Source organism: Maylandia zebra, linkage group LG23 (assembly GCF_041146795.1).
Source record: "Maylandia zebra isolate NMK-2024a linkage group LG23, Mzebra_GT3a, whole genome shotgun sequence".
Classification (NCBI taxonomy): Eukaryota; Metazoa; Chordata; class Actinopteri; order Cichliformes; family Cichlidae; genus Maylandia; species Maylandia zebra.
Genome location: NC_135188.1, coordinates 40,876,966 through 40,903,267, shown reverse-complemented (window position 1 = coordinate 40,903,267; position 26,302 = coordinate 40,876,966). Strand labels below are relative to the sequence as shown.

The window sequence follows — 26,302 nt, the reverse complement described above, 5'->3', positions numbered from 1 at the left end:
TATAAAAAGAGCTTCTCAGAGTGGCAGTGTCTCTCAGAAGCCAAGATGGGTAGAGGATCACCAATTCCCACAATGTTGCGCAGAAAGACAGTGGAGCAATATCAGAAAGGTGTTACCCAGCGAAAAATTGCAAAGACTTTGCAGTTATCATCATCAACTGTGCATAACATCATCTGAAGATTCAGAGAATCTGGAACAATCTCTGTGCGTAAGAGTCAAGGGCGTAAACCCATACTGGATGCTCCGGGCCCTTAAACGACACTGCACCACAAACAGGAATGCTACTGTAAAGGAAATCACAGAATGGGCTCAGGAATACTTCCAGAAACCATTGTCAGTGAACACAATCCACCGTGCCATCCGCCGTTGCCAGCTGAAACTCTACAGTGCAAAGAAGAAGCCATTTCTAAGCAAGATCCACAAGCTCAGGCGTTTTCACTGGGCCAGGGATCATTTCAAATGGAGTGTGGCAAAATGGAAGACTGTTCTGTGGTCAGACGAGTCACGATTCGAAGTTCTTTTTGGAAATGTGGGACGCCATGTCATCCGGACCAAAGAGGACAAGGACAACCCAAGTTGTTATCAACGCTCAGTTCAGAAGCCTGCATCTCTGATGGTATGGGGTGGCATGAGTGCGTGTGGCATGGGCAGCTTGCATGTCTGGAAAGGCACCATCAATGCAGGAAAATATATTCAGGTTCTAGAACAATATATGCTCCCATCCAGACGTCATCTCTTTCAGGGAAGACCCTGTATTTTTCAACAAGATAATGCCAGACCACATTCTGCATCAATCACAACATCATGGCTGCGTAGGAGAAGGATCCGGGTACTGTCTGCAGTCCAGATCTTTCACCTATAGAGAACATTTGGCGCATCATAAAGAAGAAGGCGCGACAAAGAAGGCCCAAGACGATTGAACAGTTAGAGGCCTGTATTAGACAAGAATGGGAGAGCATTCCTATTTCTAAACTTGAGAAACTGGTCTCCTCGGTCCCCAGACGTCTGTTGAGTGTTGTAAGAAGAAGGGGAGATGCCACACAGTGGTGAAAATGGCCTTGTCCCAACTTTTTTGGGATTTGTTGACACCATGACATTTTGTATCACCATATTTTTCCCTTAAAATGATCAATTTTCTCAGTTTCAACTTTTGTTCTGTGATTTACGTTCTATTCTGAATAAAATATTGACATTTGCCATCTCCACGTCGTTGCATTCAGTTTTTATTCACAATTTGTTTAGTGTCCCAACTTTTTTGGAATCCGGTTTGTACTTTAGGTTTCTGAATATTAAACTTGTTGCTGCCTTTCATAGTGTGTAACTTGAAGGCCCTGAGTACTTTCTCCCACACTGAAAACACTGGAATGATAAAATATTTTGAACATTACCTAATGAGACTGATTCAGGACAGGCAATTAGTTATTTTAAACTTTCCTAGCAGTCCTTCACAAACAGGGAACAGTCTGTCTATTCTCTCCATCTGTCAGCTGCTGCTGGCTCTTCCTCCTCCTCTTCCTCACTGCTGAGTTTGTCCTGGTGGATCATCAGGGGTGCAAAGCCTCACAGGTGATGTGCAGCAGTGGGTCCCTCAGTCTGTCCTCACTCTGGACACTTGCAGTTGTCACACATGGAAATCAAATGTGTGATAAGCTGCAGGATTCAAACACAAGTGTAACTTATAAATACATGTTCATACTTTTATTCCACAATCAGAGAGAAAGACAGAGAGAGAGAGAGTGCAGGACAGACAGACAGGTGACAGTCTCAGGTGTACACACTGCTACAAAACAGCACAAGAGAAGGAGGATTTAGTGTTTGTGTTATTACGAGTGCTAAACAAGAAGAGTTCCCAGTGGACACATGTGTGACTCCTGTGATTAAAACATCTTTCTTTCAGCTTAACGAGTGAACCGTCAGCTCGTTCAAACACACGTTAAAGCCCGTTTGGCTCGACACCACCGAACAGAGGCAGCAATATAACATAGCTAACATTAACAGTGCAGTGGATCCTGCTTGTGCCGTGATATTTGGCAGCATTCACTGACTTTCAGCTTGTTGTGTTTGTGGATATATGACTGACTTTAATTATCCATAAAAGTATCACATTTTCTGTAAGATTAATGTCAAGTATTGAACGGTGTATATTTTAAAGTAAGGCTTTAAAACCCAGTTAGTACTAAAATTGCTAATGGCACTTAACTTTGCCGGTATGTGGCCAACAGTAATGTTTTAACGTTCTTCTTTATTAAACATTTGTGCGTAAATAAGTGACATAATATTCAGTACTTACTTTAAAAAAAGTTTACTCTTCGGGTGCCACGCTTCTGCCGTTTTTTTCCGGCAAAATTATCCACACCACCGCCGCGCTATAAAGTCTTGGATATGTTGGGCCATGGAGGATACACCAACCCATCCTTAAAATTCAGGAAAATGAGGGCCGCATTTGGAGCAGCCTTTGAATTGGGACAGCCTTCGTTGCATCGCTGTGACCTAATCGGCCTTAAAATGCGGCCTTTAAGGCTGCAGACCCTGAATACAGTGCACCTTAGCATATACTACTTCCGGTGGGGAAACTCCTGTAGGGCGCTTTGTTTTCCGGTGTGATACTTGCTCTTCAGTACACCACTGAAGACTATGTAAGTAAGGGTAGGGTTTTATTGTTTTTAGCACTTTAGGCTGGGAGTTGCTCACAGTAAACTAGTGGCACCAAACTTGGCAAGAGGTTTGAATTAGGGGTGGGCGGTATAAATAGATTACTGTTATGCATTTTTGTGGATCACAAGGTTTAAAACTACTAATAAACACACACACACCCACACACACAAATTAATTTCACCAGAGTGCCAATTTCAGGTCACTTTTGCTGTTCCAAGCCCGGATAAAGGAGCAGGGTTGGAATTGTGACATTAAAAAACAATAATTCCTAAAAGAAATTTAATTTGTAGTTCTAAATAAATTCGAAATGCATTTAGGACATTTTTACTCACCTCCTCTTCCACGATGTTATTTCTCTCTCCAACAACGTAGGTTACAGGTCTGTAGACGACGCTATCAACATGGCTCTACACTTCATCCTGCAGCATCTGGACTCCCCAGGAACCTACGCCAGGATCCTGTTTGTGGACTTCAGCTCTGCCTTCAACACCATCCTTCCAGACCATCTCCAAGGCAAGCTTTCCCAGATGAATGTGCCTGATCCCATCTGCCGGTGGATCACTGACTTCCTGACGGACAGGAAGCAGCATGTGAGGCTGGGAAAGAATGTCTCGGACTCCCGGACCATCAGCACCGGCTCCCCTCAGGGCTGTGCCCTTTCCCCTCTGCTCTTCTCCCTGTGCACCAACTGCTGCACCTCCACCCACCAGTCTTTCAAGCTAATCAAGTTTGCAGATGACACCACCGTTATTGGACTCATCTCGGATGGGGATGAGTCTGCCTACAGGAGGGAGGTTGAACGTCTGGTGTCCTGGTGCAGCCACAACAACCTGGTGCTGAATGCCCAGAAGACAGTGGAGATTATTGTAGACTTCAGGAAGCACACAGCTCCACTCCCCCCATCATCCTGACTGACACCCTCATCACCTCTGTGGACTCATTCCGCTTCCTGGGTACCACCATCACCCAGGACCTGAAGTGGGAGCCCACCATCACCTCCGTCATTAAGAAAGCCCAGCAGAGGATGTACTTCCTGAGGCAGCTGAAGAAATTCAACCTGCCAACACGGATGATGATACAATTCTACACCGCAATCATCGAGTCCATCCTCACCTCCTCCATCACCGTGTGGTACGCTGGAGCCACTATCAGGGACAAACAGAGACTGCAGCGTGTTGTGCGCTCTGCTGAGAAGGTGATTGGCTGCAGACTCCCATCTCTGCAGGACCTGTACACCTCCAGGACACAGGTATGCACACAGGTGTACACATGGGTATTCACAGATGCGGACTACAGCTTTCTTGGCTGCTGCCTCAAAGCACACTGTGCGCTGTCTATCTTGCGTGCTGCACAATATCGTTTATTATTTAGTAACTATTGATATCTATGACTAGCTAGTTTATTGTGATGGTGCTTTTTTTTTTTTTTCTATTATTATGTTGCTCTTTGTTGTTTGCTGTCTCCCCTGTTTTTTTTTTGTTTTTCTCTCTCTCCATACAGGTGACCCAGGAGTTTTTTTTTTTTTCTCTCTCTCTCTTCCCCCCCTTCTCACCGTCTCTTCTCCCCTTTGGTTTTCTTTCTTTCTCTCCCCCTCTTTCTTTCATTCTTTCCCCCTGTCCTAAAAAAAAAAAAAAAAAAAAGGATGAAAAAAAAAAAAAAAAAGGATGAAAAAAAAAAAAAAAAAAGATGCCAACTTAAGAAATGCGAGTATTTAGTTTTGTGTCAGGAGAGCAGGTAATAAACTGCTCAAGTTTTGGCTTTGGCTTAATAAATTTAGGGGTCCTAGAGGAACCCTTTTGAGTGAGGTGGTGTTACGCCCCTCTGCAGCCCCTAATCTCCTCAGTGTGTTCAGCTGTTGCTAATTGGCCACACCTAGTAAGGTATAAATAAACGCATACCTGTGGCAGGCTATTCAGGAAGCTCACTAGTCGTTGCCTTTGTGGCAACAGCCATTTGAGCCAACCTGGGATGTCATTTTAAGCTAAAACCTCTTCTCACTTACACTCTGATATTCGTCTCCTTTTTTATGTTGCAGCCTCGAGCCGGGTCATAACACCTCCCCTTAAGTTTTCCAAAAAAAAACAGATAGATGATCCTCAAGTACTTAGGGAAAATATTCTGTGGAGTCATGAGACAGTTTGTGGATAGTTTGAATTCTGTTATTTGTGGTAGTGAGATCATAAATGGTCAGAGGGCCCAGTGGCGCCAGTGTCCGGCAGCCTCGCCTCTGTCAGTGCGCCCCAGGGTGGCTGTGGCTACAATGTAGCTTGCCATCACCAGTGTGTGAATGTGTGTGTGAATGGGTGGATGACTGGATATGTAAAGCGCTTTGGTGTCCTTAGGGACTAGTAAAGCGCTATATAAATACAGGCCATTTACCAAAATACAGGCCATAAAGCTAACACAGTATTTCATAAAATGAACATCAAACAATTGATGGAACCATGATTCTGCTCCGTCTGAAAATCCTGAATGCTTTTCTGGGTTCTCCATTAGGTCATAGTAGTTCACAGCCCGGGATTCCAAGCATTCTGATCAGGTACTACACTGTGACGTCGTCAGACTACATGCATGATTGGCTGATAAGTAGCGTCAGTTAATGAGTCATTGAGCGCCATTTGCGAAAATTAAAACTGCAATTTTTGAATTTCGGTGATTATATTTGAATCAGGGAAATTTTGCCCCATACAGTCAGAAATATTGTATTTCTGATCACTTATCAGTACATATCCTTGTTTTTACATCTATAAAAACAAAGCTGACACTTGTGAGACTTGATCAAAGGTGTAAGCATCTCAGCAGATGCCTTTGTGTCAAAGTAACTGAGGATAAAACAGAAAAACATGAAGGAGATTTTCCTGGCCTGGGATTTTATAGCAGATAACCTTAAAAATATTCTGCAGTAGATACATTTGTTCAGTACTGAAGTGAAGAAATTAGGCTTACGTGTTGGAAATTTAAAAAACAAAAACCAGTGGCAGACAGCGCTGTAAACAACGGTAGCCTGGTGGGTAATAAGCAAGCGAATAACGCAGAAAACAGACTTTTTTTATGGGAATCTATTCCTGAGAGAGAGAGAGACGGAGAGCTCTGCATGACGTGTGATTTTTATCGTGGTGGAGTTAAAACAGCAAAAGTAAGAGGGAATTTAAGGTGTTTATTTAATGTTTATGTGAAGCGAAACGTGAAGCTAGTTTGGATCTTCTTTTGCTGCTGGTTCAGTCAATGTTGTTTGAAGATAGATCAAACCTGCAGCTTCAGAATCTAGCGCAAAAAAGACAAACACAAAGAGCGGAGCCGCCGAAGTGTGAAAATGTTTCACTCAGTACAGTGCGCTCCAGCTGTGAGGCTCCAGCTGCTGTTATGCAGCTGATGAATTGGTAATTGTGCACTAACTGGTCCTGGTATTCTCCTAACCCCAAAGCTGTTGCTGCTGAGAAAAATGTAATTTACACAGCTGGAGAAGCAATGTACAGGAAGTACCTCCCCACTCTGCTTTTTCTGATTTCACAGTAGTCCTCCAGTCTGTCTCCCAGTCATTTTCACACATCTCCATAATGATGTTGGTGGTACAGGACCACTGTTTTATCTACTCAGACAATCACTATCAGACACGTAGTAGTAAACAAAACTAAAGTAAACAAAATCAAACATCAACATTTTTATGTATTTCAAGATCTTTATTATTTGCATTGTAATGGCTGATGGATGGTGAAGACTTTGCAATATAACTGTTGTTGTGAATATTTTCACAACAACAGTTATATTTTCACAACAACAGTTGTGAATATTTTCACAACTGTTGTTGTGAAAAAAAAAACCCAACAATCAAATGACCCCCTATGAGCAAGCACATGGCGACAGTGGGAAGGAAAAACTCCCTTTTAACAGGAAGAAACCTCCAGCAGATCCAGGCTCAGGGAGGGGCGGCTATCTGCTGCAACCGGTTGGGGGGGGGGGGGGGGGGGGGGGGGGGTGTTATTTATATTTTACTGCTGTTAATATTTCCACGTCTCTAACATGCGTGGTGCATAAGGTGCAACAACCTCGTGTTGCTTTTTAATAATAGGGGCACGCTGTGTTTTCTGCGGTTTAATAGGAAGAGGAGGCAGGGGTGGAAGTAAATTCTTATTTGTGTTTATGTCCCACGTCTCTAACATGCGTGGTGCATAAGGTGCAACAACCTCGTGTTGCTTTTTAATAATAGGGGCACGCTGTGTTTTCTGCGGTTTAATAGGAAGAGGAGGCAGGGGTGGAAGTACATTTTTATTTGTGTTTATGTCCCACGTCTCTAATATGCGTGGTGCATAAGGTGCAACAACCTCGTGTTGCTTTTTAATAATGGGGGCACGTTGTGTTTTCTGCGGTTTAATAGGAAGAGGAGGTAGGGGTGGAAGTACATTTTTATTTGTGTTTATGTCCCACGTCTCTAATATGCGTGGTGCATAAGGTGCAACAACCTCGTGTTGCTTTTTAATAATAGGGGCACGTTGTGTTTTCTGCGGTTTAATAGGAAGAGGAGGTAGGGGTGGAAGTACATTTTTATTTGTGTTTATGTCCCACGTCTCTAATATGCGTGGTGCATAAGGTGCAACAACCTCGTGTTGCTTTTTAATAATGGGGGCACGTTGTGTTTTCTGCGGTTTAATAGGAAGAGGAGGTAGGCGTGGAAGTACATTTTTATTTGTGTTTATGTCCCACGTCTCTAACATGCGTGGTGCATAAGGTGCAACAACCTCGTGTTGCTTTTTAATAATAGGGGCACGCTGTGTTTTCTGCGGTTTAATAGGAAGAGGAGGTAGGGGTGGAAGTACATTTTTATTTGTGTTTATGTCCCACGTCTCTAACATGCGTGGTGCATAAGGTGCAACAACCTCGTGTTGCTTTTTAATAATGGGGGCACGCTGTGTTTTCTGCGGTTTAATAGGAAGAGGAGGCAGGGGTGGAAGTACGTTGTGCGAACCTTTGCACGGGAAAACGTGATCGTTAGCTCTACCATAAACGTGAGACATATTTAATAACGGTTGACTTTCAGCAGTATTTTAGACTCAGCGATACTTTAGACGGACCAACTTTGGAGTGCACTGGTGTAGAGTGTCGCCAAGGCTCTATTTATGCTATTTGGGAGCTCCTTCGAAGCACCTTTGTTGTGACGTTGCAAAGGCCTTTGATGTGACGTTGCAAAGGCCTTTGATCTGTCCGAGCTTAAGCCCCGCCCCCGTTGTCTGTGACGGTTCTCAGGCTGTGGCAGGGTCTGCACGCTTGAAGTACGCGCACTACGTACGGTGCGTACTATAAGTACGAGACGTGCGGAAGTGAGAGGCTTGTGAAATGGGACGATCTAGTCTCCGTCGCGCTTCCCAGGTTGCCTAGCAACCATGATACTAACTGCTGGAAACGTGTCATACAACTTTGTTTGACAGAAATGAAGGAGAACATATTTTGTTCATTTGTTTGTTTGTTTCTACAAGAGCTTTGTGTGATTTGATAAGTATCTGAGGCTGAGACCACAGGACAGTAAAACATGATTTTTGGGCTTCATTTCTGTACTGAACAGTCATTTAAGATTAGTTAGTAAATAAGAATTAGCTAATGTTGTTCATGAGACTAAAGTCATATCACTTTGGTAATGTAAATATAATATGGCCAATATTATAGTTATTATATTAATCATTATTAGCTATTACAGCAGTGAACATGAACTCTGTGTCAAATACTGAGCCTCAGTACAGATTCAAGTTGCAGTTATTTATGTCTTATCACCTTAAATCTTCACTCAAAGACAAGTATCTTTGACAGTGCATATATAGGTGTATCATATATAGGAGACAAATGTTGTTCCTTCAGTATGTTGGCATTACTAAATTTGGCTCATTGCTTACATACATTTATAAAAAGAAAATGTACAAGCTGTGATAACTGTTTCTGATAAAATGAAGAGTAGACTGATATATTAAATATTCCTTTATTGGGTGAGAAAATCAGACCATGTCATAACTGCTTTAAGTCATACAGAATAGATATCAGAGCCTTAAACAGGCTGGCTTCTGCTAAATGGGTCAAACTGGGCAGAAGTACATTTATTTTTAGGTCCATTCTGCTGCTGATACATACAAACCGGATTGCAAAAAAGTTGGGACACTAAACAAATTGTGAATAAAAACTGAATGCAATGATGTGGAGATGGCAAATGTCAATATTTTATTCAGAATAGAACGTAGATGACAGATCAAACGTTTAATCCGAGAAAATGTATCATTTCAAAGGAAAAATATGTTGATTTAAAATTACACGGTGTCAACAAATCCCAAAAAACTTGGGACAAGTAGCAATAAGAGGCTGGAAAAAGTAAATTTGAGCATAACGAAGAGCTGGAAGACCAATTAACACTGATTAGGTTAATTGGCAACATGATTGGGTATAAAAAGAGCTTCTCAGAGTGGCAGTGTCTCTCAGAAGCCAAGATGGGTAGAGGATCACCAATTCCCACAATGTTGCGCAGAAAGACAGTGGAGCAATATCAGAAAGGTGTTACCCAGCGAAAAATTGCAAAGACTTTGCAGTTATCATCATCAACTGTGCATAACATCATCTGAAGATTCAGAGAATCTGGAACAATCTCTGTGCGTAAGAGTCAAGGGCGTAAACCCATACTGGATGCTCCGGGCCCTTAAACGACACTGCACCACAAACAGGAATGCTACTGTAAAGGAAATCACAGAATGGGCTCAGGAATACTTCCAGAAACCATTGTCAGTGAACACAATCCACCGTGCCATCCGCCGTTGCCAGCTGAAACTCTACAGTGCAAAGAAGAAGCCATTTCTAAGCAAGATCCACAAGCTCAGGCGTTTTCACTGGGCCAGGGATCATTTCAAATGGAGTGTGGCAAAATGGAAGACTGTTCTGTGGTCAGACGAGTCACGATTCGAAGTTCTTTTTGGAAATGTGGGACGCCATGTCATCCGGACCAAAGAGGACAAGGACAACCCAAGTTGTTATCAACGCTCAGTTCAGAAGCCTGCATCTCTGATGGTATGGGGTGGCATGAGTGCGTGTGGCATGGGCAGCTTGCATGTCTGGAAAGGCACCATCAATGCAGAAAAATATATTCAGGTTCTAGAACAATATATGCTCCCATCCAGACGTCATCTCTTTCAGGGAAGACCCTGTATTTTTCAACAAGATAATGCCAGACCACATTCTGCATCAATCACAACATCATGGCTGCGTAGGAGAAGGATCCGGGTACTGTCTGCAGTCCAGATCTTTCACCTATAGAGAACATTTGGCGCATCATAAAGAAGAAGGTGCGACAAAGAAGGCCCAAGACGATTGAACAGTTAGAGGCCTGTATTAGACAAGAATGGGAGAGCATTCCTATTTCTAAACTTGAGAAACTGGTCTCCTCGGTCCCCAGACGTCTGTTGAGTGTTGTAAGAAGAAGGGGAGATGCCACACAGTGGTGAAAATGGCCTTGTCCCAACTTTTTTGGGATTTGTTGACACCATGACATTTTGTATCACCATATTTTTCCCTTAAAATGATCAATTTTCTCAGTTTCAACTTTTGTTCTGTGATTTACGTTCTATTCTGAATAAAATATTGACATTTGCCATCTCCACGTCGTTGCATTCAGTTTTTATTCACAATTTGTTTAGTGTCCCAACTTTTTTGGAATCCGGTTTGTACTTTAGGTTTCTGAATATTAAACTTGTTGCTGCCTTTCATAGTGTGTAACTTGAAGGCCCTGAGTACTTTCTCCCATGATGATTTTTAGTGCTATCATCTAGTTCTGATTGTGGTTCTGTCTTGGTTAAGTCCTCAGTAGTCCTGATTTTGAACTGTTGTAGTCCTGTTTTAATTCTGGATCAGTTCTGGGTCTGGTTGAATTGGGGTTTAGTCCCTGTGTCTTGATACAGCCCTGACCTTGTTCTGCCTCGCTGCTTAATTAAAAAACTAGTTTAAGGTGTCCTGCACATGTGATATATATTTTTCCCTATATGAAGTCATTCTTTTTTGAACAAAACTCAAAACAGAGCCTATTAATCTTTCAGTCATTTCTACCCCCCCCCCCCCAAAAAAAAAAAGAAAAAGAAAAATCCCACATGCATACTACCCTTTGGGCTAAGCCCCGGGTGTTTCAAATGTCTGGCTCCGCCTCTGCAGACTATCACCAAAAAAGAATAAACAAATTAAATTGCTGCACATTTTGTAGAATAACATTTTAAGATTATTTAAAAAATAAAATAATGTAATGATATGTTTATTATGAAAAGCAGATGTTTTGTTAAGACATTTTCAGATAAAATAAGTACAAAATCAACTCAAAATGCTCCCACATGACAGAACCTCCTCTCTTCCTCGCTGGCTCCATATCTCTCAACCTCCTACTAGACCTCCTACTACAATCCTTCTTCCCATCATTAAGCATTAAACAGCCAAAGAACTACAAGGGAAATGAACACGGTCGACAGCTGCCAGGCAGAAAAGGAATCATCAAATGTGATCCAACAGCTAATCTAGATTGATTAACTCTACATGTCTGTGACCAAGATGAACTTAAACATGCCAAATGACACTGAACAGTTGGTGGAATTCACAAGCAATACACACAAGTGTAATATTTTCCACAAAGAAGTCCTTACTACACCTGCCTAAAATGAATTTCTTTGACAGTACTCATTGGATTGATGTTACTCACAACAACAGGAAGATCTGAGAAACTCATTGTGTGTTTATAATAGTCTAAATGACTTTTGGAGCCATTTATAAGAAAGTGTGGGGTCAAAAGTTCAAACAGTTGTACATAAACACAAATCCTCCCAATGTGTCATTAATTTGCCATAAGAGGAAATTAATTAGGACGATAAGGAACAATCGATTGGCATGATTGAGCAAGACCTCGTACATTGTCAGCGGCCACAGTAGTCTGGGTAACAACCCAAACTGGAAGCACCAGAGCTTCAGTTTCCCTGGGAGTGCAGTGTTGTTAATCCGCCTGAGGTCATTAGCCATGTTCTGCCTTAGTTGTTCAAGTTGCCAGGTATCACTGAGGTCTGCATTATACCACCGTCCCAGGCTCTTGATGGAATTGGTCACCCAATCAACACCCACAGGTTAACAGGGACGAAACTGGTGGAAGATTGTGTGACAGAAAGTCTCTGTGCTCAGCCAATGGAAAGCCTTTCCACAGGCTGAGAGAACATTTATCAATAAAACATATTAAAATACTTCTCTGAATGTAATAAACTAACTGGTGATGGTAAAAAACACAGGCCTTTTCCGCAGTGCCACGGCGCCGTGATCCCAGCCACCATCGATGAGTCGGAGGCCCTCAGGAGAATCAGTGTGGGCGCGGGAGATTCCGTCGGTCAGTCGGGAACTATCGCCTGGATGCTGAAGGTCCTAGTAGCCAGGAGAATGCAATGCGTTTCTTCTGCGAGTGAGCGGTAATCCTTCGCGGCCAGCAGCGGGGAGCTGTGGCCTAAACCCTTCATCCCTCTGTGACCTCATTTACACCAGAGTTCAGATACTGGCATAAATGATGTATAGGTTCACACCAATAGTCCCAACATCAGTGGCATCACTAAAGTTGCCAGGTGAGTTTATAAATAGAACCCATGACATGGAGCAGGTACTGCTGTTTTGGACAAAAGGAGATGACACAATGGGCAATTGCATAGGTAGGAGTGATCCAGACCCAATGCAGACAACTGTAATGGACATTCATAATCACAGCTGTACCTGCTGCAACTGTAACAGACAAGGTCTTTTCCTCCATTCGCAGACGCTGAAGACCCCACAAGGCCCCCAGTGTCCGTACTCGCAGGAGAAGACACCGTCACAGACACCAGACATGTGGTTGTGGCTCTCCTCCTGAGACACAACTAACCCTGAGTAATTTATATATAGATTGATGGTTCAATCCCTGCCTTTATTCCTGTATGCATGCTGTCTTTGTGGATATTCTAGATGTCAGTGATCTCTTTACTCATCTGTTTCTTTAGATTGTGGTATGATGCATTGCTTTTTGAGATCTACTTCACTTTGTCAGAGATGTTCTGTGTGAGTGATTTCTTGATTCGACAGGTCTGGTAGTAATCAGGCCCGAGTGTTTGATGATTTGAAATATTTCAGTGTGACAAATATGCAAAAAAAGAAGTTGGGAGGAGATCAAATACTTCAGGAAGAGCTCAGCGGCCCACACCTCACTGCACATCAATGGATGTGATGTGAGATGGTCAACAATGTGAAGTTCTTGGGTGTGCACATGTCAGATGACCACCACCATCACGAAGAAAGCCCAACAACATCTTCACTTTCTTCGGAAGCTGAAGAAGACCAGTCTGCTTCCTCCCACCCTCCCATCCTTTTACCAGGGAAAGAAGTCTCTGCAGCGGCTAGTGAGGGCAGCAGACAGGATCATTGGAGGCCCTCTCCCACCCATCTCCCCCCTCTACATAATGCTATATTTGCATATTTTGCACGTCTTTGTTTCGTCTTGTCCACAATATCCTGACCATCACTTGAACCTGGTATTCAATAATAACTGCACAACATCTCACTTCACTGTAACTGCACACGATCACTTTGTATTGTCTTTTGTCCTGTCCTTGTTTATCATGCATTCTTATAAATGCACCATAAATACTTTCATTTTAAAAGATTAAAACATTGGTATAAAATTAATATTAGTATTAATAGTAAGAAAAAGTGTTTTTCATATTATGAAATTAAATTACAGAGAAGTTGATTTTCTATGGATCATGTTTTATTCAGGGTAAGTACATCATTAACACCATTACTTATTTTTTCTACTTCTTTTAAAACAGTTTTTCTGTCAACTAATGTTTTTGGATCCATACATTTCAGTTCCACTCAATCTCTGCAAGACAGACGTTATGTTAGAGGACTCCAGAAACAGAAATACCACAAATAACAGCTGTGCTGAACACAGGTTACAAGTTAACTGATCCTCAAGTGAAACTACAAAATTTGTTTAGTTACAATCACAAAACTGCTTAGATCGTGTGATGGTTTGCCGGAGCTTGTGTTTTCTCCAAAACCTTGACAGCAATGGTCTTGACCGCAAGCAGCGCTTCGTTGCAGGCCCCGGATATGTGAGAAGGTGGTAACAGGAAGCCGTATTCCCCACGGTCCTGGAGCTCAAACGTAAAGGAGTATTTGATGCCAAGTTTGTACGCCCAGTCGTCAGAGCCGCCAGAACATGGGTCTGAAGAAAGAATAGAAACACTCACACATTCAAGTTACAGTGACTTTGCTTTAAAAAAACGAAAAAGAAAAAAGGCTGTCTTACATAATGTGGCTGCTCCAGGACCATATGTGTAGGTGTTCCTGTAATATCGTTTGATCCTCTGGGCAGCTTCTTGGACCATCTCAAGCTTATGAACAATGTGTGTTCACAGAGGTTTAGACACAACAGTTGAATAAGTCTTTCACTGCTGTTGGATAGACTCGTGGATCATCCAGACTACTCACCAAATCGTTGTGGTTCTCCGCTTGATCAAAGGTGTAGGAATATGGGAAGATGAACATCTGGGAGTAGGAGTGGATGGTGATGTAGAGTTGAACTGTGTCCTTGTGTCTGCGCAGGAAGTTGGCCACAGCCTGCGCCTCGGGCTCAGACTCAGGAAACGGCCCGCAGTTGATTTCCTCACAAGGATTTTGAGAGGATCCCTTAACTGGGAACAACAGCGACACGTGACCTTGTGGAAGCTACAGAGACCCTTGCATGATCAACGAGTGCGTCCACACATGAGAAAAAAAAAGGGAAAGGAAAACTTACTGCCCCAATCAACATCAAAGTTTCTGTTGAGGTCAACGCCAACGCAAAAACCCGACTTACTGATGGAACGGTTCTTCCTCCACCACCTTCTCTTAATCTGAAAAATAAAAATAAGGAAAAATCATACATCTATTTAAAATGACTTCTTTTACATTGAAAAAATGATTCGGAGTTCTTACTGCCGTCCACGTGTATTTGTATCCATCAGGATTCATCACAGGCAGGACGTAGACATCCATGCTGTCCAGGATGCGAGTAATTTCCGAGTTTTGCTGATAAAATGACAAAGACTGACGGACAGATGGCGGAGCGTTCGTGAAACTGCTCCGAGAGAGAGCAGACTCCATTGCATTTACAACAAAGAGCATTTAGAGAGCTCGACTCCCCATCAAAGGCAAGGGCTAAAATAAAGTTTGATGTCAGCATTGTCAATATGGAAATCTAGTGTAGTGTATTAGTCTTTTTCTGTCATTGTGAAATTATACGTCTTCATTTGTTGCTTTAAGTTTGGAGATGATCCAGTGGAAACTAAAGCTTTTTCATAAAGCTTCATTGGATGTGATCCTGACCTTTGACCTATGACCTTGACGCAGTACATACTAAAATGGTGTATTGTATTGAACCCATATGATTGGAACTTTGGCTTCTATAGGATAATGCATTGTGATCCATAAGAAGCTGTGGGTAATATACAGTTTTGAATGACTTTCACATTTGGTGTGACCGTGGGGTTGACCAGATTAGCACCAAAATTAAATCATCTTGAGCTGTTACTGGTATCTACCATCAAACAAAATTTGAAAATGATATCTTGAACACTGTGGTGACTAGAAACTGCTAACAAAAAAACAGACAGACGAACAAACAAATGTAATCGATTACAGAGAACAGAGAACAAACGCAGACACCGCAGCTCAGTTGGACTCACGTGGTGCACAAACCACAAGCAGAAAGCCGGAGAGATCCACTCTCTTGCGTGGATCCCACAGTCAATCCACATGGCTTTCCTATTTGGCCTGTCATTGAAAGACAGCTGAGAAAAAAAGAGGCCATACACATGAAACTGTGCTCAGGAAGTAAACTGAGCTGTCAACACTGAACACTTTACAGCTTAAAGTATGTTTAATGGGATAATCAATGTTGATTATTTACCCCTATAAGTGTACAAAGAGTAAAAAAAAAAGGTCTGTGAGTGTTAAACATAAGGTTCGAGGGCCAAAATTAGCCCAGCAAAAGACTCCAACCCAGCCCACTGGATGGCTTTGGAAAATCTGATGGAGGGCATACATTTTAGACTTTTAACTGCATTTTCTTAACAATACCAAAGTAATTAAGTAATACATAATCAATGAAATGACAGAAATGTTCCTGGGTTTTTTTTCTTACCATGATCTGTTTTCTGTGAATGAACAAAAACTTTCTGTTTTGTAAATATGGGACAGTCTTATCATTCCTACAAGTTCAAGTTGACGGATGCAACTTTACCTTGAGAACGTATAGCGGCCGCTTCTCGTATGAAGAACCAATAAGGATGGCTTTCACTGTTCTGGGGTTGTCTTGTGCAGTTCTGTTAATCCAGTCATAAATCTACAATGGAGACGGCGTACGTGGTTGTAAGCTGTAATATAGTATAACATACAGGGTAGCTGTGCATTTCCATGTAATCTAAAACAACAGCTCTGTGATAAACGGTGGCTGTGAAGTTTAGAATATCCTAATAAAACTACTGTGCGAAGTTGAAGAAAATATAAAAAATATCGGCAGCCCATCATCATCATCGTCACTAAACATGCTTAAAGCGGACTTATTATTCATCCAATCCAAACTGTCTATCCAACCTGTCTTAGGCCAAGAGGCAGAGGACGCTCTGGACAGCTCGCCAATCTATCGCAGTATCCCTCTAAACTATTTGGCAAATGTACAATGATTCAGCACATAAATCATAACATGCTGCTCTCCCCTGCATAACCTTTATAGGTTAAAAGTATAAGTATCAGTATTGGTATCGGCAATACTGCTCTTGATTTACTTGGTATCGGATCGTCACCAAAATTTGCAGTATGACACATCACTAATGGTCACAGCTCTGGCTGTGAACTCCACCCACCTGCCATTCAAATCTTTTGTTCACATGGGGCAGCCAACCAGAAGAAAGCTGGCTTAAATGGATGGGGTGGAGTTAAGTGATGAACCAATGGGGAGCACCAAGGCCCAGAATAAGGCTGATAGGGATTATATCGAACTGTGACCAATGAAAAGCTACTCTAGCAGAGGCTGAAAACAAAACTACAGAGCTGAAAATGAGCACATCAGGACTCCTTTCAATCTCATTCTTTTAAATAGGAAATGTATACCCCCTCAAGGGTGTGATATCTCTCATAAAAAGTTGAACCGCTTCGTGGGTCAGTGGAGTCATTCTTCATCTGCATTTCGGTCAGCACATTAGGATTAGCCAGTAAGACCCTAAAATAAACATGCAAACACAAATGATTCACTTGGAATGAAATGTGACTCGATGCTTAGTGAATGGTGTGCGTGCATTAAGCAGCATACTTGTGTGTTATGCCATGTTTCTGCAGTATAGCCTTGACTGTCACAGAGCTGTTTCCAGGGACATAGAGGTGGACCTGCACTTGTGTACTGATGTACTCATTTGAAACAGGCTGCCACAGGACTGTCTGTGAGAAAATATCTGATGTAATGAATCACAGAAGTAAAAACAAAACATTACAGGTGTATGATCACTTAACTTTAATGCCTACCTCATAGTGTGTGGATACATTCCTCAAGGTGTCCACTTGTTCTTGTGTTTGTGGGGTGATTGATAGAACTTGGTCACTAAATTTAAAAAATAAAAAATACTCATGCAGTTAAGATACAGCCATATAGTACCGATCTCACTCGGTTACCCATAGGGAGTGTATTTGCATGTGTCACAATATGGTTGCAGGTATTTACACAAGAGTGTCATAACCATTTTTAAACGGTTCAAAATGAGAGTAAAGACTTATAATCTAAAAAAAAAACAACCCAAAAACCAAAACAACCACAGACAGAAATCTCTGCTAAGATGCCTCACCTTGTTTCTGTGCAGTATCCTGGCTTCAGTAGTATGCTCAAATTCATGAAAACAAACCAAATCAAAGGAGTCGACATGATGTCAGGGTCCAGCTGGACTGGAAAAGGCAGAGATCCGCTCAAAGTATGAGGGCAGGGAGATGATATTGATTGAAACTGTGTTTATTTAGAAGTTGAACTTTACTTTTAGAGAAGAACAAGGGCACGGGTCAGCTGAGGCAGAGCCCTCTGCTTAGTTAACTGCTACTGTTACATTGTAAACAACTTTATTAACTTATGTAGTACAAATCGCAAAAATCTAAAGTAACGTCAGCTTTGCACTTCTTCTTTTTAATCGTAGAAAACCCCAGTGGCGTAACACCTCCTCGCCTGTGGGTGGCGCCAGATAAAAGGGAAATACTATAGAGTTTGAGGTTCACGTGGGGGGGAAACGGGAAGAAAACAGCATAGGGGGAAAGTGGAAGCGATTTTTGTGATGTGTTGTTAAATTTCCATTGCCAAGATGTCGGGCCACGATCAGCTGGCCCACTATTTGTGTGAGTTAACAAGGTAGGATATATTTGTTTTTAAAGCACACGCTCAAACCGGGATAACAGGATAAACGGTCGCGTGGGGAAACCGAGTTAGCTTGTGTCGTTTTCTTTTCGGGTGCTGCTGCTAGTTCTGTAGTAGCAGAGACGATCTTTGGTCAAAGACAAACGATTAAGAGCGGTGAAATATTGCACAAAGCTCTGGTTATTTAGCTGTTGAGCTAATTTCCCTGTACGGGGGGAAATGCATGTGCACAGACCGGGGGGGGGTTCCGATTTGTTAACAATATAATATAACGTCTCTATAAAATCCAAAAGGGGACTGGTGGACAGTTATTTAATCCAATAAGATTTTTTTAATAAGCTTTAATTATAACAATATATTATATTAACCTTATTTAAAAATGTAATGCAAGTTGAACACTCATTATAAATATGTAACACGGTTTCTTTAACCCTCATAAAACTGTTCGCGTCAAATTTGACCTGTTTTGACATTTGATAGCAGTAAAAACAACCTAAACGTCATTTCTTTAACTTCAAATTCGATGTTATTTCTTAAACTAACCCCGAAATACAGAAAGAAGAAGAATAAAAGCATTTAAAAAAGTATTGTTCGTGTGCTACATTTTTTTTTTCTATACTGAGGCTCTTCCGGGTTAAATTTGACCCATATCTGTTGAATTTTAGCTCCACCAGCGGGTTAATAGTGACAGAGGTCGAGAGGAACCTGTTGTTCTAAAAAGTGATTGCCTGCCAAAAAATATAAACCAAACATATCTCGTTAATGATGTCAAATCATTTTGAGCCAGAAAAAAACATTCCTGATACAAGGTAGATACTGCAATCATTTTTTTCCCTGCAAAGTCAAGTCTCATTGACATTAAAACCAATGCGTTTTTCACAGTTGTATCAAGTTGTCTAAAAAGGACTGGATTGATTATAATATAGTTACAATAATGCAGGGTTATAAAGATACTTGCCAAACAAATCTTTTTATTTATTTTTTCATTTTATATATAACCCCTTTGTAAATCCTGTTGACTAACCAAAAGTAAACAAATATTACATGTAGAAAGACTTTATCACTTTATGGCAAAACACCTTGACACTATCGCGAGAACTGCCTGTGTTTCACATTTGCTCAGGTTCCCGCAGAACCTGCTTTTCATTGGAAAATCTTCAAACAGTGTAAAGTAATACAGGTGTGATCATACATGGTGCATAAAAGAAACAGGGGTCATACAGGGGTCACAGAGTGCCTTGACGCGGACAAGAGAGCATGTCGGTGGAGGGGTTACCACTGTCACGTCACAGCTGGAGCCTTTCTGTGTGGTTTGACTGCTCTCCATGTCTCTGTGTGGGTTTCAGCTTCTCTTGCACAAAGGTTTATACCTTGTTTTCTGATGTCTTTTACTTTGTGGATTTTACCATGTATTGTCTTCTCTATCTCCTGGATGTATTTTCCTTTCTGGTTCTTTCTCTAAAGCTTCATCTTCAGTGTGTTTATGAATTATAACCCAGGTTAACAGAACTACTCAGCATTTTCTTCCCATGTTTTTCAGTTTACTGTGGAAGTTGTTGCTGCCTCTGCTGTTCCTCTGTGTTCTGCTCGTTGCTGTCCTGGTCCTGCTGGTGCTGGCAGTGCGTTTCTGGCTGCAGAGCAACAGGACTGTGCGGCGAGCAAGGGACGGACGTCCCACTGTGGCCTTCTTTCACCCTTACTGTAATGCTGGGGGAGGAGGAGAGAGGGTGCTTTGGTGTGCTATCAGAGCGCTGCAGAACAGGTAGAGCTGGGTGTCTTTTTGCTTTTCCTGCACAATTTTAAGGTGATTCTCAAAAGTCCTAAAAGACCTCGATGTCTCCACAGGTATGCAGATATCAATTTTGTGGTGTACACAGGGGACCTGGGGGTGACAGGCCAGCAGATTCTGGAGGGAGCACGACGTCGCTTCAACATCCTGCTCCCCCGCCCGGTTCACTTTGTGTTCCTGAGGCACCGGCTGCTCGTGGAGCCCGGACTGTTTCCTCACTTCACCCTGCTGGGACAGAGCGTGGGATCTGTCTTCCTGGGGTGGGAGGCACTGACAGAGTTTGTCCCAGACATTTACATCGACTCCATGGGTTATGCCTTTACTCTGCCTCTGTTCCGCTACCTGGGAGGCTGCAGCGTGGCTAGCTATGTTCACTACCCCACCATCAGCACTGACATGCTCTCTGTAGTCAGAGAGAGAAACCCCAGGTATACGCTGTGTTTAAAGAGCACGCTAACTGATTGTGTTCTTAATTAATTAATTAATTAATTTTTAAACAGCTGTTTTCTAACCGTCTCACACTGTTAATGTCTCAGGTTCAACAACCCAGACTACATCTCCAACAGCCTCTTCCTGAGTGCCTTTAAGGTGGTCTACTACTGTCTCTTCGCCCTGCTCTACGGCATGGCCGGCTCCTGCAGTGACCTGATCATGGTCAACTCCTCCTGGACCCTCGATCATATCCTATCACTGTGGCGCTCCCCCAACCGCACCTGTGTGGTCTACCCGCCCTGTGACGTCAGCGCTTTCACAGACATCCCGCTCGAAGAGGACGGGGACAGGAAGTGCCACTCGATCATTTCTATTGGGCAGTTCAGGCCGGAGAAAGACCACCGGCTGCAGATTCGAGCCTTTAAAAAGGTGCTTGATAGGAGGAGGGAGGGGTTAGGGGGAAGAGAGGCACTGAAGTTGGTTCTGATTGGTGGATGCAGGAACCAGGAAGATGAAGACAGAGTGCTCATGTTGAGGGGGCTGTGCCAGGAGCTGGGCGTGGCTGACAGGGTGGAGTTTAAGCTGAACGTACCCTTTGAGGAGCTGAAGAGAGAGATGGGGGAAGCTACAATTGGACTTCATACCATGTGGAATGAACACTTTGGAATAGGTAATCAATCCGTTTGACATAATGTCTATTTTAAAACGGGATTTTCTTGAAAATATCCAACTTCTTTCTCTTTTTCCCCCCCTTCTAGGTGTCGTGGAGTGTATGGCAGCAGGGAAGGTGATTCTGGCTCACAAGTCTGGCGGCCCCAAGTTGGACATTGTTGTACCTTTTGAGGGGGGTCAGACTGGCTTTCTTGCTGATGACGAGGACGGCTATGCAGAAGCCATCCAAAGGATTCTGGCTATGTCGCCAAGCAGCCGCCTGCAGATCAGGCGCAACGCGCGTCAGTCTGTGGCTCGCTTCTCAGATCAGGAGTTTGAAGCCTGCTTTCTAGCCGCTGTTGAGCCACTCATAGGAACACTCGAGCGATGAGAGGAGGAATTATTCTACATGTGTGTTTGTGCACGTGTTGTGATGTTTGATACTTGGAGCACCTTTCCCCTCATGCACTTAGGGCTGCAGATCAGTCATGAGCTCAAGCAGAGAGCTGTGGATAAAAGACTCCCAAATACAGGTATTGAAAGGTTAGTTCCAGGATTTCTCCTAAAAGTAGAAATGAGAGAGGATAAAGTTTGAATCAGAACAACTGAAGGCTCTAATTTGGGGTGAAAAACCCACAAAACAGAACAAAACTAAGTGATGTTTTGAGCACACTGCTCAACTCAAGGATCAAAGTCATTCCCATAAAACGTGAATATGACTCCGATAGTAAATCTTAATGTAAGTAATGAAAATGTTCTTCATGTAGTGGGTGTGAATTCATCCACAATCCTGTGTTTAGAAGTTGTAGTTAATCGTTGTCTGTTGTTCCAGTTTTGTTAACGTGGTGCGTGTTAATGTTTCAGTGCTGCTTTTTATTTCTAACGTGATCGCTGCACATTAGTGCTCTGAAACTTTAAACGATACTCCCCCACATGATTAAAGCGAAATTAATTTGACTGAACATTTATTCTTTGTGTGTTAGATAGAATCAAGTCATTTTGGGGTGAACTGTGTCTGAAGGGGAACAAATCGTGTGCTAAACTATGCTGAAAAGGGAGCAAAATAACAGGAAACATTCATTGTTTACAAGAGTTCCAGTTCCTCACATTTCCAGAATGTATTTTTGATATCAAGGATGAATGTAATAAACATACAGTGAGTGGGAGGGATTGTTGCTTTTGTGTCTCACTATATAAACTGCTAACAGCTGAGAACTACAGTCTGGACTGTTCTTATCAGGCCTATAAATTGTCAAAGTGCCCGAACCTGACCTGAAGTTGAAATGTGCTGTGACAGATGGGGTCAGTGATCTGTAAAGATGAAGAAAACCGAGGGGAGATTAACATGACTGAAATAAAAACCACTTTATGCAAAAGCATTTCTCAGAGCTGTTATCAGTCTCGTCATCGCTGCAGAACAAGTGGATATTTAAGGTGGATTGAGACAGTTTTCCTTAAATTGCATCATAAGTTTGCAAATATATATTATAAAGGGTCTCGAGTAGCTTCTAAATCATCAGAATTTTTCTCATACATTTAAGAAAGTCTCATATAGAGGATGCACAAATATTTACTAATTTAATTTAGCACATCAGCCTGGGCTCACCTTATTTTCCTTTCTTCTCTTTTTGTTTTTACACTCAGTACACATTTCTATCATCCTTACAATGGGCATGTGACTGGGACATACTGCTTTATCATATTGAACTTTGAACCTCCTACCATTCATGTAGAGGACTCAGGATCAGAATGACCCTAAAGCATGCCTAACATATTGCATGCAGCAGGACATCCCGGTTATTTGTCACATTGCATTTGACGTACAGTGTATTAGGACATCGTATGGTAGTGTGGGTACTGGAATGCACCCAAAGGACATAAAAGGAAGCTGGGCAGACAGGACAGTGCAAGAGAGGGAGGCTTTTTTTTAAGGGGTTATGGAGTTTAAGAGGCGGTGCACAGGTTCAGTGCTGAGTATATTTAGAGAGAAGTAGATGAACCTTTGAGGCATTTTGGTTTGGTGCCCATCGTCAAGATGAAGTCATACGTGCTCCTCCCAGCCCTGCTGCTGTCTCTTGGATGCACAGGTGAGTAACTTTCTGTCCTGATCACTTCAAAATAAGATTCAGTAACTTCACCTTTCCCTCCTCCTCGTCTGTGACTTTGAAGGCATCCCACTTCACAACTCTGAGCTGCAGTCTGCAGCAGACAGCGCCCTGGGAGCAGCTTTGGCAGAGGTCAACTCTGTGTATGCTGCCAGCCACCTTTACCGGGTCACTACAGGCTCTGTCGCAAAGGTGAGCCTGTTGTGTGCTTAATGCATTTAACAGTATGGCAACAGCTGATTTGTCCTGAATATCCCACGTGTGACAGGTCATCCCCACGGGCCTGGACACCGTCGACCTGCTGATGGTTTTTCGGATTAAGGAGACTCAGTGTGCAAAGACTTCCCAAGACGACCCTCAGGCCTGTGCCTTCAGGCCCGGCTTCTTTGTGGTGAGACATTTAAACCAATGCTTTCCAAATACTTCAGTGAGATAATAAATAAATTAGCCACGTCAGAAGCTGGAATATTATGTGGATGGTTCCCTGTGAAGGGCTGATATCTGTATCCTGGTGTGGACACATGTTGACTCAGTGCTACAGCCTGTTGTTTACATTGGCACGAGTTTACTGGGCCAGAATGTGCCCCTGTGTGATTGACGGGACAGCGGCCACCAGGTATTTAAAGAAATATCACACAGACTAATAAAGCAGGGTTTTTTCTTGTTTCTTTCTCTTTTACCCACCTTCAGCCCTCCTTCACCTGTTCCACCCGGGTACGAATGATGGCCAGGTCTCCCCAGGTGGTCTCTCTGAGGTGCGGCCACGATGGCAGCTCCAGCTCCAGCTCAGAGAGCAGCGAGGAGGTGAGTCAAGAGTCAGAGCGGCACAAATTAAAGAGCCAAACAGTTGTTGCCCTTTATGCACAGCGCATGAATACCCAGGCTTTGTTTCCACAGGTGTTCTTGAGAAGGAGACAGCAGTTCAATGCCCCATTTGCTAACAGAGGTAAGCACATTTTCACATTTTCTTTTGTCTTTTTCTTACAGTGATCTTTATTTAAAACGTTTTTGGATGTTAAGTGCAAATAAGTGGACTAACAACCTCAAAACTTTTGGCAGTCCCAGCTCCAGCTGCACCTTCAGCCCAGCCTGGCGGCTCCCGGTACAACCAGTTGGCAGAAGACCGACCCAGAGGAGACACTTTCAGCAACTATGTAGTGTGAAAGTTCAGCTATCCATGACTTTCTTTTAGGTGCTGATCATATATATTAAAAAAAAAACTGAATTAAGATATTTTGCAAAAATTTTTTTGTCCCCCTTTAATTCTCATTTAATTTACAGAGCTGCTGAATGATTATTGAAACACAAAGAAAATATACCTGTTTTTCTGTCTGTGAAGGTTCTCAGTCATCCAGGTCCTCGTAGTCAAAGGAGCTTGCAAAGAAAAGCGTCTGGACTTCTTTAAGTTACTTGAAGTTACGAGAAGCTTCAGTTCTAAGGTCAAGTGGCGGAGAGTCCCAGATATAAACCTAGTGGGAGTTTCCCCCCACAGAGGGACAAAAGGACCCCCTGATGATCCTCTAATCGCCTGAGCCAAGGTGTGAAACTGGGTGTGGGTCCCAATCAGCCAGAGTTTTGGGTGAGTTCATTGTGGGACTCTGGGACTCTCCACCACTTGACCTTAGAACTGAAGAAGCTTCTCGGATGAGAGGTGAAACGTCTTCAAGTAACTTAAAGAAGTCCAGACGCTTTTCTTTGCAAGCTCCTTTGACTACCTCTTTTTCTATTTTTAATTTCCATTCGTCAAACGTTATATTGAGCACCAATAAGTTTAGAGTGTAAGCAGGGGCGGTCCTAGCCTGTTTGGTGCCCTGGGCGAACACTCCCTCTGACCCCACACATAAAACATATTAAGGATTGTACATTAACATATTTTATTGTAAAAACTGTTTCGGAACCATGCTGATTTTAACCAGATAAACATACAAACGCACACATACAGTGGGGCAAAAAAGTATTTAGTCAGCCACCGATTGTGCAAGTTCCCCCACCTAAAATGATGACAGAGGTCAGTAATTTGCACCAGAGGTACACTTCAACTGTGAGAGACAGAATGTGAAAAAAAAAAATCCATGAATCCACATGGTAGGATTTGTAAAGAATTTATTCGTAAATCAGGGTGGAAAATAAGTATTTGGTCAATAACAAAAATACAACTCAATACTTTGTAACATAACCTTTGTTGGCAATAACAGAGGTCAAACGTTTACTATAGGTCTTTACCAGGTTTGCACACACAGTAGCTGGTATTTTGGCCCATTCCTCCATGCAGATCTTCTCGAGAGCAGTGATGTTTTGGGGCTGTCGCCGAGCAACACGGACTTTCAACTCCCGCCACAGATTTTCTATGGGGTTGAGGTCTGGAGACTGGCTAGGCCACTCCAGGACTTTCAAATGCTTCTTACGGAGCCACTCCTTTGTTGCCCGGGCGGTGTGTTTTGGATCATTGTCATTTTGGAAGACCCAGCCTCGTTTCATCTTCAAAGTTCTCACTGATGGAAGGAGGTTTTGGCTCAAAATCTCACGATACATGGCCCCATTCATTCTGTCCTTAACACGGATCAGTCGTCCTGTCCCCTTGGCAGAAAAACAGCCCCATAGCATGATGTTTCCACCCCCATGCTTCACAGTAGGTATGGTGTTCTTGGGATGCAACTCAGTATCCTTCTTCCTCCAAACACGACGAGTTGAGTTTATACCAAAAAGTTCTACTTTGGTTTCATCTGACCACATGACATTCTCCCAATCCTCTGCTGTATCATCCATGTGCTCTCTGGCAAACTTCAGACGGGCCTGGACATGCACTGGCTTCAGCAGCGGAACACGTCTGGCACTGCGGGATTTGATTCCCTGCCGTTGTAGTGTGTTACTGATGGTGACCTTTGTTACTTTGGTCCCAGCTCTCTGCAGGTCATTCACCAGGTCCCCCCGTGTGGTTCTGGGATCTTTGCTCACCGTTCTCATGATCATTTTGACCCCACGGGATGAGATCTTGCGTGGAGCCCCAGATCGAGGGAGATTATCAGTGGTCTTGTATGTCTTCCATTTTCTGATGATTGCTCCCACAGTTGATTTTTTCACACCAAGCTGCTTGCCTATTGTAGATTCACTCTTCCCAGTCTGGTGCAGGTCTACAATACTTTTCCTGGTGTCCTTCGAAAGCTCTTTGGTCTTGGCCATGGCGGCGTTTGGAGTCTGACTGTTTGAGGCTGTGGACAGGTGTCTTTT

General features: G+C 42.8%; 3 protein-coding genes across 3 annotated transcripts; 2 read left to right on the top strand and 1 right to left on the bottom strand.

Annotated features, from left to right (window-relative positions):
• Positions 1-13,411: 13,411 nt before the first annotated feature.
• cpb2 (carboxypeptidase B2 (plasma)) lies at positions 13,412-17,671 on the bottom strand. Its single transcript, XM_004552681.6, has 11 exons — positions 17,544-17,671; positions 17,227-17,302; positions 17,018-17,142; positions 16,819-16,927; positions 15,950-16,051; positions 15,393-15,497; positions 14,644-14,754; positions 14,465-14,561; positions 14,158-14,360; positions 13,976-14,060; positions 13,412-13,891 (listed from the first exon to the last, which is right to left on the bottom strand). The coding sequence occupies exons 1-11, from the start codon at positions 17,618-17,620 to the stop codon at positions 13,680-13,682; spliced, it is 1,302 nt and encodes a 433-aa protein (XP_004552738.2). The 5' UTR covers positions 17,621-17,671; the 3' UTR covers positions 13,412-13,679.
• A 263-nt stretch (positions 17,672-17,934) lies between these two features.
• On the top strand, positions 17,935-22,135 carry alg11 (ALG11 alpha-1,2-mannosyltransferase). Its single transcript, XM_004552680.3, has 5 exons — positions 17,935-18,091; positions 19,638-19,859; positions 19,943-20,314; positions 20,423-20,988; positions 21,077-22,135. Exons 1-5 carry the CDS (start codon positions 18,045-18,047, stop codon positions 21,358-21,360), a joined length of 1,491 nt encoding a protein of 496 aa, XP_004552737.1. The 5' UTR covers positions 17,935-18,044; the 3' UTR covers positions 21,361-22,135.
• A 583-nt stretch (positions 22,136-22,718) lies between these two features.
• On the top strand, positions 22,719-24,303 carry spp2 (secreted phosphoprotein 2). Its single transcript, XM_024799182.2, has 6 exons — positions 22,719-23,056; positions 23,139-23,266; positions 23,343-23,465; positions 23,765-23,878; positions 23,972-24,020; positions 24,134-24,303. The coding sequence occupies exons 1-6, from the start codon at positions 23,005-23,007 to the stop codon at positions 24,235-24,237; spliced, it is 570 nt and encodes a 189-aa protein (XP_024654950.2). The 5' UTR covers positions 22,719-23,004; the 3' UTR covers positions 24,238-24,303.
• Positions 24,304-26,302: the final 1,999 nt, after the last annotated feature.

Coding starts and splice junctions, on each gene's coding strand:
- cpb2 (XM_004552681.6), bottom strand. CDS start 17,620: ATGTCGACTCCTTTGATTTGGTTTGTTTTCATGAATTTGAGCATACTA. Junction 17,143..17,226: donor ATGTATCCACACACTATGAG/GTAGGCATTAAA, acceptor ATTTTCTCACAG/ACAGTCCTGTGGCAGCCTGT. Junction 14,562..14,643: donor ACAAATACACGTGGACGGCA/GTAAGAACTCCG, acceptor TTTATTTTTCAG/ATTAAGAGAAGGTGGTGGAG.
- alg11 (XM_004552680.3), top strand. CDS start 18,045: ATGTCGGGCCACGATCAGCTGGCCCACTATTTGTGTGAGTTAACAAG. Junction 19,860..19,942: donor ATCAGAGCGCTGCAGAACAG/GTAGAGCTGGGT, acceptor ATGTCTCCACAG/GTATGCAGATATCAATTTTG. Junction 20,315..20,422: donor GTCAGAGAGAGAAACCCCAG/GTATACGCTGTG, acceptor TTAATGTCTCAG/GTTCAACAACCCAGACTACA.
- spp2 (XM_024799182.2), top strand. CDS start 23,005: ATGAAGTCATACGTGCTCCTCCCAGCCCTGCTGCTGTCTCTTGGATGC. Junction 23,057..23,138: donor GCTGTCTCTTGGATGCACAG/GTGAGTAACTTT, acceptor GTGACTTTGAAG/GCATCCCACTTCACAACTCT. Junction 23,879..23,971: donor GCTCAGAGAGCAGCGAGGAG/GTGAGTCAAGAG, acceptor TTGTTTCCACAG/GTGTTCTTGAGAAGGAGACA.